The sequence below is a fragment of the Procambarus clarkii genome, chromosome 46, assembly GCF_040958095.1.
Source record: "Procambarus clarkii isolate CNS0578487 chromosome 46, FALCON_Pclarkii_2.0, whole genome shotgun sequence".
NCBI classification, from domain to species: domain Eukaryota; kingdom Metazoa; phylum Arthropoda; class Malacostraca; order Decapoda; family Cambaridae; genus Procambarus; species Procambarus clarkii.
This window is the reverse complement of record NC_091195.1, coordinates 22516260-22528864: the sequence shown is the minus strand read 5'-3', so window position 1 is coordinate 22528864 and position 12605 is coordinate 22516260. Positions and strand designations below refer to the sequence as shown.

The 12605-nt window shown below is 46.6% G+C and overlaps 1 protein-coding gene across 4 annotated transcripts in view; it reads left to right on the top strand.

The window, feature by feature from the left end:
• The window catches only part of LOC123770574 (uncharacterized), a 266666-nt gene that overhangs the window by 75985 nt on the left and 178076 nt on the right, over window positions 1-12605 (top strand). For all 4 annotated transcript variants that reach the window (XM_069301841.1, XM_069301840.1, XM_045762611.2 and 1 more), the window contains exon 5: window positions 3692-3790. In XM_069301841.1, the coding sequence (XP_069157942.1) occupies window positions 3692-3790 (99 nt within the window). The remainder of the gene's footprint in view (window positions 1-3691; window positions 3791-12605) is intronic.

Here is a 12605-nt window from a genome sequence, read left to right as displayed (position 1 = left end):
TCACCCCAGATCCCAAAGGTCCCCCCCAGAAAAGAAGCAGAAGAGAGTCAGTTTCAGGGTGATGTACTCAAACATAGATGGGATCACAAGCAAGACAAGTGAACTAAGGGAAAGAGCACAAGAAGTTAACCCAGATGTAATCGGACTCACTGAAACAAAACTCTCTGGAATCATAACGAATGCCGTGTTTCCCCAGGAGTATACAGTAATAAGGAAAGAGAGGGAAGGTAGAGGAGGAGGCGGAGTGGCCCTACTCATGAGAAGGAAATGGAGTTTTAAGGAGATGGCCATCCCGGGCTGTGAGGAGTTCAGAGACTACATAGCAGGCACCATAACAATGGGAGGACCAAGAATAGTAGTAGCAGTAATATACAACCCTCCACCAAATGACAGGAGACCCAGTCAAGAGTATGAAAACAACAACAAGGCAGTTAACACTATAATTGAGAGGGCAGCCTCTGCTGCCTGTAGAAATAGATCCCACCTGCTCATCATGGGCGACTTCAATCACGGAAAGATTGACTGGGAGAACAAGGAACCGCATGGAGGCGAGGATACGTGGAGAGCCAAACTATTGGAGGTGGTGACAAGCAACTTTTTAACGCAGCATGTCGGAGAACCCACAAGGATGAGAGGCAATGACGAACCAGCGAGACTCGACCTAGTCTTCACTCTGAACGACTCCGACATAAGAGAAATCGGTTTTGAGGACCCAGTAGGAATGAGCGACCACAGTGTACTGGTGTTTGAGTACTTGATTGAAGAAGGGTTATTGAACTCGAGGAGGGATACCGAAACCAAAAGGTTAGCATACCGAAAGGGAAACTATGAGGGGATAAGAAAATTCCTAACAGATATAGCATGGGAAACAGAGCTCAGGGGAAAGACGGCCCAAGATATGATGGATTACATCACGAAGAAGTGCAAGGACGCAGCAAACAAGTTTGTCCCAGTCCAAAAGGAAAACAGAGAAATGAAGATGAGAAACCCATGGTTTAATCAAAGATGTAGGCTAGCTAAGCAGCAAAGTAAAAGGGCATGGAGAAACTATAGGAATAACAGGACACTGGAGAGCAGAGAAAGATACCAGAATGCCAGGAATGAATATGTCAGGATGAGAAGAGAGGCAGAAAGACAATACGAAAATGACATCGCAAGCAAGGCAAAGACTCAGCCTAAATTGTTGCATAGCCACATTAGGAGAAAAACAACAGTAAAGGAACAGGTTATGAGATTAAGGATAGGGGCGGAAGGATTCACTACAAATGACAAGGAAGTGTGTGAGGAATTGAATAAGAAATTCCAGGAGGTCTTCACCTTAGAACAAGGAGAAATTCCAGAGGTAAGTGAGGGAATAGCTAACCAGGAACCACTGGAAGAGTTTGAGATTACCAGTGGGGAAGTAAGGAAGTGTTTACTAGAGTTGGACGTGACGAAGGCTATAGGCCCAGATGGAATCTCCCCTTGGGTTCTAAAGGAAGGAGCAAGAGAACTGAGCCTACCACTCTCCATAGTGTATAACAAATCACTGGCAACAGGGGAACTGCCAGATATTTGGAAAGCAGCTAACGTAGTCCCGATATACAAGAAAGGGGATAGACAGGAGGCACTGAACTACAGGCCAGTGTCCCTAACCTGCATACCATGCAAGCTGATGGAGAAGATTGTGCGAAAAAAACTAGTGGAGCATCTGGAGCGAAGGAACTTTGTAACACAGCATCAACATGGGTTCAGGGATGGCAGGTCCTGCCTCACATGGTTACTTGAATTCTACGACCAGGCAACAAAAATAAGGCAAGAAAGAGAAGGGTGGGCAGACTGCATATTTTTGGATTGTCAGAAAGCCTTTGATACAGTGCCACACAAGAGGCTAGTGCGAAAGTTGGAGATGCAGGCTGGAGTGAGAGGGAAGGTACTCCGGTGGATAGAGGAATACCTAAGCAACAGGAGACAACGAGTCTGTGTGAGGGGTGAAGTCTCAGATTGGCGAGACGTCACAAGTGGAGTCCCGCAGGGGTCAGTCCTCGGACCTATACTGTTTCTGGTATATGTAAATGATCTCCCAGAGGGTATAGATTCGTTCCTCTCAATGTTTGCCGACGATGCAAAAATTATGAGGAGGATTGAAACAGAGGATGATAGTAGGAGGCTACAAGATGACCTGGATAGACTGAGTGAATGGTCCAACAAATGGCTGTTGAAGTTCAACCCGAGTAAATGCAAAGTAATGAAACTAGGCAGTGGAAACAGGAGGCCAGGCACAGGATACAGAATAGGAGATGAAGTACTTAATGAAACAGACAGAGAGAAAGATCTAGGAGTTGATATCACACCAAACCTGTCTCCTGAAGCCCACATAAAGAGAATAACGTCTGCGGCATATGCGAGGCTGGCTAACATCAGAACGGCGTTCAGGAACCTGTGTAAGGAATCATTCAGAATCTTGTACACCACATATGTAAGACCAATCCTGGAGTATGCGGCCCCAGCATGGAGCCCGTACCTTGTCAAGCACAAGACGAAGCTGGAAAAAGTCCAAAGGTATGCTACTAGACTAGTCCCAGAACTAAGAGGCATGAGTTATGAGGAAAGGCTGCGGGAAATGCACCTCACGACACTGGAAGACAGAAGAGTAAGGGGGGACATGATCACAACCTACAAAATCCTCAGGGGAATCGACCGGGTAAACAAGGACGAACTTTTCAACACTGGTGGGACGCGAACAAGGGGACACAGGTGGAAGCTGAGTACCCAAATGAGCCACAGAGACGTTAGAAAGAACTTTTTCAGTGTCAGAGTAGTTAGCAAATGGAATGCATTAGGAAGTGATGTGGTGGAGGCTGACTCCATTCACAGTTTCAAATGTAGATATGATAGAGCCCAATAGGCTCAGGAATCTGTACACCAGTTGATTGACGGTTGAGAGGCGGGACCAAAGAGCCAGAGCTCAACCCCCGCAAGCACAATTAGGTGAGTACAATTAGGTGAGTACACACACACACACACACACACAGACACACACACACACACACACACACACACACACAGACACACACACACACACACACACACACACACACACACACACACACACACACACACACACACACACACACACACACACACATACACACACACACACACACACACACACACGTCATTAACGTGGGTAGAAATCAATCGTAACATTTTCCAAACTAAATATTTCAGGTTTGATCCAGGCCCTGAGAGGCGAGGAGGGCCGCAGTGCCCTCAGTTCCACCCAGCTCACAGACGTGGCACTCAAGCTGGCTTCACCTGGCACTTAATAGTAGCCTAAGTAACACTCCAAAGCGAGTCCTAAGTTGCCTCTATCCCACTTAAGTGGCACTATATAACCAGCTCTTTAAGTGGGAGTCATTAAACACTTAAACAGAATTTAAGAATCCCAGTGGATCTTTACTAGGATACACGTTTCACTTAAGTAGTACTTATAAAGTAGTATCTACTCACTTTACCAGACTGCAAACACAAAATCTGGTAGGATTAAAAATATAAATTAAGTACGTATGTAGACAACACTTAAACCAGATATACAGTAGTACCCAATAAGTATCCCAGAGCTCACAGTTAAGTAGACGTTAAGTGGCACTTCATAGCGTGCTTGAAGTGGGACTCGAGTCACCATGCGTGTCCTCCTCCTCCTCCACAGGGCGTGGGTATCCTGCACAAGGCCGTCCTCCACGCCCACAGGGACATTGTAGACTATCTCATCGAGGACTACCCGGAAACCCTTGACGTCACCGACAATGTGAGTATACCTACTTTTGTGAGTTTACTCTCCCCTATTTATGTGAGTTTACTCTCCCCTATTTTTGTGAATTTACCCTCCTCCTACTTTAGTGAGTTTACCCCTACTTTAGTGAGTTTATCCTCACTACTTTTGTGAGTTTATCCTCACTACTTTTGTGAGTTTATCCCCTACTTTAATGAGTTTATCCCCCCCCCTACTTTAGTGAGTTTACCCCTACTTTAGCGAGTTTACCCCCTACTTTAGTGAGTTTACCCCCTACTTTTATGAATTTACCCCCTACTTAAGTGAGTTTATCTGCTACTTTAGTGAGTTTATCCCCTACTTTAGGGAGTTTATCTCCTACTTTAGTGAGTTTATCCCCTACTTTAGTGAGTTTACCCCCTACTTGAATGAGTTTATCCCCTACTTTAGTGTATTTACCCCTACTTTTGTCAGTTTACCCCCTACTTGAGTGAGTTTATCCCCTACTTTAGCGAGTTTACCCCCTACTTTAGTGAGTTTACCCCCTACTTTAGTGAGTTTATCCTCCCTACTTAAGTGAGTGTTAATCCCCCTTTCATTCGGTTTTCGACCAATATTGTGCACAACCTTTTTTTTTTTTTCTTTTGAATTCAAGTATCTATGCAGTTAATACAAAATACTTCGAATTAATTTATTTAGTCGTTTGGCTTTAATCCTTTGAATTTGTCAACCTTGTAATTGTGTCTAGATATGACCGTGTGAATTTGATTGTTAACCCCCGCCCCCCCCCCCCCTTTAAAATTTAATTTACAAGTAACTTTTTTGGCTTCAATTATCTCTTTATTTACGTAATTTGTAACTAACACTTTTTTTTCAACTAATATGCATGGCATGATTAGAAAGTAGTTATGGTGTAACTATGTTTGACAATTATGGTGTAATTGAAATTGAAATAAGTTTATTGAGGTAAAATACACACAAAGGGATGAGGTAGCTCAAGCTATTCTCACCCCGTTCAGTACAACGTGTTAATATATACATAGACACACATCACAAATAAACATATTACCAAACATTCTGAGAGATAAACATATACATTTCCTCCTATGGTGTAATGGTGGTGTGAACTATATATCCATCTGTCTGTAAATGCTAGTGTGTTAGGTGGATTGTGTCAGTAAATACAAGTGTGTTAGGTGGATTGTGTCTGTAAATGCTAGTGTGTTAGGTGGATTGTGGTTCGCGTCGTTTGGAACTGAGAGATGAAAATTGTTGGCTGTAAGTTGCACGAGAATACTGTCAGAACTGTAAGTAATACAAACTTACTAGGAAACTAGATTTATTCCTCAAAGGAGTGCCGGACCAACCGGGCTGTGGTGGGTATGTGGGCCTGCGGGCCGCTCCAAGCAACAGCCTGGTGGACCAAACTCTCACAAGTCAAGCCTGGCCTCGGGCCGGGCTTGGGCAGTAGAACAACTCCCAGAACCCCATCAACCAGGTATATGTGGGCCTGTGGGCCGCCGCAAGCAACAGCCTGGTGGATCAAACTCTCACAAGTCGAGCCTGGCCTCGGGCCGGGCTTGGGGAGTAGAAGAACTCCCAGAACCCCATCAACCAGGTTAACCAGGTAAGTGGAGGAGAGGAACGATGCTTCGTTGGTAAGTCCGCCATGTTTGTTTACACTCGTGACGTCACAACAATGGCCGCCCGATATTCGCTAGACAAAAACAATGTTTAGCGTTAAAGGAACTCCAATTAAACATTACTTTTTTAGACTTGTATATAATTTTTAGATAGTTTATTTGGTGCTATTTAAATTCTATATAATATGATCTCTGTCAGAGTTTGTTTTCCAAAACAGAATGTCCCAGGTTCGTCTCCTGTCTTGAGTTGATTTCGGGGCTTTTTTTAGTGTCCCCGCGGCCCGGTCCTCGACCTGGCCTCCACCCCCAGGAAGTAGCTCGTGACAGCTGACTAGCTCCCAGGTACCTATTTACTGCTAGGTAACACGGGCATCAGGGTGAAAGAAACTCTGCCCATCGTTTCTCGCCGGCGCCTGGGATCGAACCCGGGACCAGAGGATCACGCGTCCAGCGTGCTGTCCGCTCGGCCGGCAGGCTCCTAAGCAGGTTGGAAGACCTAGCACAGTTCTTTGTTGCGCTACAGCCACCATTGGTTGGGAACGTGTTTGCAAATCGATTGGCGAAAAATGTCAGGAAAAATATTAAGATCCGCACATAACTGACTTTCATCTAAAAATCATTCAGACAATTTACATGTCAAACACAAAATTTAACGACTCAAGATTCAATTGGAGATATTGAGTGGAGATTGAGAACTCTTCTGTAGAGCAGTCTGTAGTTTTATTCATCTATTATAATCTCTGTAGATAGACAATATTCTATCATGTATGTATATAACATCTGAAGACGATTAATGGTATATACGTAAAGTGTTGTTGAAACACTGCATGTCTAAGAGTGCCATCACTGTACACTGTTGTACACTGTACATGTGGCCGGGGACACGGTTACTGAGTCTTCCGTGACTTCCTCAGTGCCTTGCTCAACCACTTGGACTGGACGGTAGAGCGACGGTCTCGCTTCATGCAGGTTGGCGTTCATTCCTCCAACCGTCCAAGTGGTTGGGCACCATTCCGTCCCTCCGTCCAATGCCAAATCCTTATCCTGACCCCTTCCCAGTGCTATATAGTCGTAATGGCTTGGTGCTTCCTCCTGATAATGCCCCGGCTCAGTGCCTCCGTCGTACAAGGACACCATACACCAGCACCTTGAGGATTGCTGCACCAAGTGTTACCACCTAGCCACACACTCTCACCTAAACGGAAAGAAAACATTCACATTCACACGAGTCTCGGTACTCTGCAAACTGCAGAGCTCTATCCTGAGAGTTTAAAAAAAAAGTACTTTTTTGTTATCACATAGATGTGTGCACGCACGGGCAGTGGGTATGCATGGGCTGTGGGCACGTGTGGGCACGTATGTGTGTAGGTGTGGGGTACGGGCGGGCGTGCGGGCGGAAGACTGACGCTGTGTCTCCTGCAGAAGGCGGCGTTGGCAGAGGAGGTCGCTCGCATCCTGGACGCAGACCCGAAGTTCCCTAAGGCCCCACCTTCGGATCCCGCCACGTCCTCTGACGCGCCTACCCGCACGCCCGCAGTGTTACCCACGCCCGCACAGATACCCACGCCCGCCAGCACAACAGCGCCCGCGAAAGCGCCCACGCCCCGGCGGGAAAATGAAAGCGGAAAACAGTTAGTGCGTGACAGTGCCCTCGGGGCCATGTCGAGGATCGAGGACACGAGCGGTGTGGGTGGTGGCGTGGAGGACGCGGGTAGTGTGGATGTAGGGCGTGAGGTGGATGTAAAGGGCGTGGGTGGTGTGGATGTCGGGCGTGTGGAAGGCGTGGGCGGCACGGTAACGTTCCCAGAGATAGTGAGGCTGGGCACGGGGCCGGGCATGGAGCTGGCTGACTGGTCTGGCGCCATCCCAACTGGATGTTACTCCACTCGAACCCCGCGACGAAATCAACAGCAGCAGCGTGAGATGTCACAGGTGCAGCAGCCGCCACAGGAAGCACCAGCCAGAGGAACAACAGCCACAGGAACAACAGACACAGGAGCAACAGAGGCAGCAACAGGAGTTAGATAGTGAGGATGAGGAAGACGACACAGTCTTCTCTCCAGAACTTTCTCTCTCCATCTCGCAGATGTTGTCTCGAGGCCGCAGCGGTCGCTTGCCTCGTCTCGCCTCGCCCCCACCCTCGCCCAGCTCCGCCTCCACCCACCTCCCTGAGAACCTTCCACCAGTCGACCACATTCAGAGCGTCGACAGCAGCACCGTCGAGCCTCGACCCAGCAGCCTCACAAGCAGTGCCCTCCTGCAACACATGGAACGTGTCGGTAGTCATCGCCCGCTCACCCGTTCCAGTCTCTCGCGTCACCGGCGGCTTCCGGATATAGTTCCACGTCACCAGCGAGATAGAATGAATTCCGGGTCTCCCAGACCAAGCACGCCCACGCCCACGCCCAAAAAGCTATCCGCATCTCCCACACGCCTCATGAACAACTGGAGGAGGCGCGCGGGGAATCACGTCTCTAAAATCATCAGCAGTGAAGAGGTGGAGGAACGGCTCAACACGGCTCTTAGTAGGATAAAAGATAGCGATTCTGAGCCAGATAGCGACGGTGTGGGAGGCAGAAGAAACTACGAGTCCTTCATATCGGCGACGCCACCGCCAGGATTGTCTTCGGGCGAGGAACGCCCACCAGCACTCGCCAACCACCACCTCACAAACTCTCCGCCGCCCACTCACACCGTTCTCAACACGCACACTCTTCTACCGCCTTCAAATTCCCCGCCCATAAACTCGCCACCACCAGTACACTCTTCGCCACCTATGGAGACAATTGGGGAGTCACCGACGCCTGTGCTAACTCCTACCTGTATTTCCCTTGGGCCAGAGTCCAGGGAGAGCTCGCCCATTGACACGGCCCGCATCAGCCAATCCAGAGCTGATCAGACTGACAGAGACTTCCTGGAAGACAACTCCAGAGGCGACTACACCGAGAACCTCTTTGGAGATCACTCTATAAGTATCCAGACTGAGAGTAGCGTCCTGAAAGATCATTCTGGAGATGACTACACTGAAAATTTAATGGGAGATATTTCCAGAGGCATCCAGACTGAGAGGAGTTTCTTGGAGGAGGGGAATATCCACGATGAGAAGATAAAAAAACCTGAAAATATATCGGATGAGTACCCAAAAGATGTGTCTGATGGATCCACCAAGCATTCATCTGATGGGCACCCTAAAGATGCATCTGATGGGCACCCCTCAGATACATCTGGACAGCCTGCTCAAATTCTGAGCACCAAGGCTCAGAAATTGAAAAGCACAACAAAAGGAATTCCTGCTGGACACACCAAAGGAAAAACTCCACAGGAGGATCCCGCCATCTTGCGCTCCAGCACCCACACCGAGGCAGCAACCCGCCCTGAAGAAAGGACACTTGCTGAACATCCAGCAAATCAAAACCAATCAACAGGACTGACACTACCTTCGGACACTCGTACAGTAGAAAAAAAAAACTCCATAACTGAAAAATACTTCGGATCTCCTCCAGAACGGCGTGCTACAGTTTCACAGACACAAGTTGACGAGCTCAGCAATAATCTCCTCAGACATTTTGCAGATCAAGACTTGCTTGTTCAAGACATTAGTAATAAAGAGCCAAGGAACTCTGAACCTGAAACATTAGAGTTGGACACCAGACTGGAGAAATCTGAAGTCCATGAAATTGAAGCAACTGTCAGTCATTTCACAGACCGACCTCTTGCAGTTGTGGACTTTACCGTCGATAAATCAGAAAGTCCCGAAGTTAAGGCGCTTGTTACACTACTGACGGAGTCTGATCCAGCAGCGGAACCCTCACACTCCATCGTCCACACAGACAAACCTAAAGTCCTCAAGACTGTACGAATAGTAACTCCAGGCCCCTCCAACCTGGAAGACCACGATGTCAATTACGATCTGCAACTGGAGTCATACTCGAAAGCCTCACCGACTATTCAGAGATACATCCGATGGCTAAGTTCGAGGATCATCGCAGAATGCTTTGCTAACCTGAAGCACGTGTATGCCACGTCTATCAAGCGACACGAGGACATTAAAGAAGTGTGGAATATCGTCTACGACCATGACATTGCCTACTGGGCTAAGGTCATTGTCGACAGAGTTCTGGAAAAGGTAATAAATTTCTTGATAGAGATAGAGAAGGAAGGGAACGAATTGTGGGAAGTTTTAAAACATGGGCCTCTTGATGGTAATAGTTATATTATCGAAAAGGAAGAGTCTAAAACGGGAAAGCCCTTCAAATCCCAGGGAATAACAGAAACCTCTGATGATGAGGATAAAGCAGTCATTGGTATAATCCTGAACGGTGCAGGTAACGGCAGTCCACAAGCAGATGATTGTGTAATGGAGCCTTTGCATCAGAAAGTGCAAGTGTTGACCGACACGACACCCGCAGAGAACAGGAACCTTCACAGGAATGTCAAGTCCAGTAATAACTCTTCATCCAAGCTCAGAACACGAACAGTCACGCCTAAACCGAGTGCAGTTCACCTAAGAAGTCTATCCAATTTGTCTTTTGAGGATTTAGAATCTATAACTAGTGTACCTGTGGACAAACCTTTTACTGAAACATCAGGAAAGGGTCCAGATACACCAAAACGAACGACAAGAGTCTTCAGAAGTAAGTCTAGTCAACCTCTTCAGAGAGATGAACGCAAAGCTGTAGCGGCCTCAAGGAGTCGGTCCTCAGGAGCACCAGGTCAACCTCGTACTCAAACTGACACAGTAAGAACACTGAAGAGTAAGACCACTGTAGCTTTTGCTGACTTTGTTGCTGCTTCTTCAATGTGCATCTCCAGGAAGTCCCCCGAAGCGGATACCAGTCGATCAGACATGAATGAAGCCTTAGTAGATTCCAAGTGTCGAAATCCTGAATCTTTTGATTTTCGGATACAATCTTCAAAAGGACTTCTTAGTCCATCTCAGACACCGAAGACTCCATCAGTTCAGGTTGAAAGCGAAGACCGTCTTAGTCGGTACGTCTTCAACCAGATCTGGTCGTCGATTGCGAACACCTCAGCAACCTCAAGATTCTGAGAGCCGACCGCCATCGTTTATCAAGGAATCTGTACGCAGAGAGATGATGGGCTTCAGTAGACTTGCACTCACACCCCAGCGAGTAGAGAGCCCAAGTGTTGTAGTACGAGAATCTAAGCCAAAAAATATGATGGATTTTGGAAGTCAGTCTCTAATTGAATCTGAAAGTTGGGTAAAATCCTCAAAAGAGACCCCTAGGAGTATCAGAAACCAACGGAACAAGATTATTAAGGAATCAAAGGGCCCCACAAAAATGGATTTGAGAAAACAATCTTCAGCAGACTCAAAAAATAGATCCAAAGCAAAGAACCAAAAATTGGTTGATAGGGTGGAAATTAAAGAACCGAATCTAAAAGCGACCTCGGTCGATTCTGAACATAAAGACAGCTTAGTAATCAGTGAAACAAAATTAAGTGATAACATGGATAAACCTATAAACCAACTCAACACTTTAAAAAGCATATCTGAATTCCAAGAATCCATCGCAAAGTCAAAAGTTAGAGATAAATCTACGATCAAAGAATCAAAACCACGACAAAGGATTAGCATTGGCCAAAAGTCCCCAGACGGGTTCACGATGAACCTGAGGACTATGTTCGCTACCCCAGTCTCACGGGAGCCTTCATTTGAGGCAGAACGTCAGTCTTCATCCCCACCCCAGCTGCCATCTGATAACATGGATAAAACTGTAAACCAACTCAACACTTTAAAAAGCATAATTGAATTCCAAGAATCCATCGCAAAGTCGAAAGCTAGAGATAAATCTACGATCAAAGAATCAAAACCACGACAAAGGATTAGCATTGGCCAAAAGTCCCCAGACGGGTTCACGATGAACCTGAGGACTATGTTCGCTACCCCAGTCTCACGGGAGCCTTCATTTGAGGCAGAACGTCAGTCTTCATCCCCACCCCAGCTGCCATCTGCTCCTCAATCCCCTCGGTCTCCAGCAGATCTTTTTCTCGAGGATCTGGATAGATTGTTCGGTACTCCAGATACTGTCAGCTTTCTTGCCGAGACTGACTATGCAGTTGGGGATAATAATACTGTTGAAATATCATGTGCCGGAGAAGACTCTAGAAGACACAAGATGCCACCCAAGTTACAGAAAGAGGCCATGTCAGCGAAGTCACCAAAAGACACTGCATCAGCAAAGTCACGAAAAGACACTTTGTCAGCGAATTCACGAACATCTCTAAATGTAAGACTACTGAGTAGCTCCGCTGATGATTCTGGACATGGATCATCAGAAACCATATTAAATACAAATGCTATTGAGTTAACACCCATTGGCAAGACTTCAGATAAAGTAAAGATTCCAGTCAACCCACTGACACAAGATCCACCCGCCCATACCACGCACAACCAGCAAAACTTCCAGCCCCGCTTGAAAAAAACACTCAGCACTCGAAACCTGCTGAGTCTGAATCAGAGCACAGAGGATCTACGGAACTTTGACGAGTCAATAAGTGGATCGTCACTCGAACTTCAAAGCTTGTTTCGCTCTTCAGTTTTCAATTTAAGTGGATTGAGGTCTTCCTCAAGATCGTCGAGTCCGACCTTCGGGGAGCTGCAGACCTTGACCCATTACCCAAGTTCAGGGATCATAGAGAGAGCGGTCTCCCCTCCGCCAAACTAATTTCCCCTCAGAATAACTACCGCTGAGGATGGTTGGGTACGAACAGCCTCTAGCACTGCACCGTTACAGGACTCTTGCAACATTTCTTATTACTGGTCCAAGTGATAGTCTACCACTAGTCTCTTCTGATTCCAAGATTCATCAAGCTGCCACTTACGAAATCTGTACATTTTCCTCAATCATGGGACTTTGCTTACATTTACAAAACAGTTTGAGCTCCAAAGCACTGCGAGGTTGTTTATAACAATAATAACCATAGGCTGCGAAGTTGGAAGCTCGTAAACTGTTTATTAAATCTAAAAGCCGCCATGATTAAGGAAACATGTAAAGGTTTCGTAAATGATAAATCCAACCCTACTGTGGTATAGGACAGCTTGTCAAGACTCTGGCCGTATAATCAAACCAGACCGACTAAATGGAAAAGAATCTTCCGTTCGGAGTATCATGATACCTGTTGCAATATAAAGACCGCTTATATTAAAGAAACAATCGCATACAAAAAACAATGTTCTAAACCTT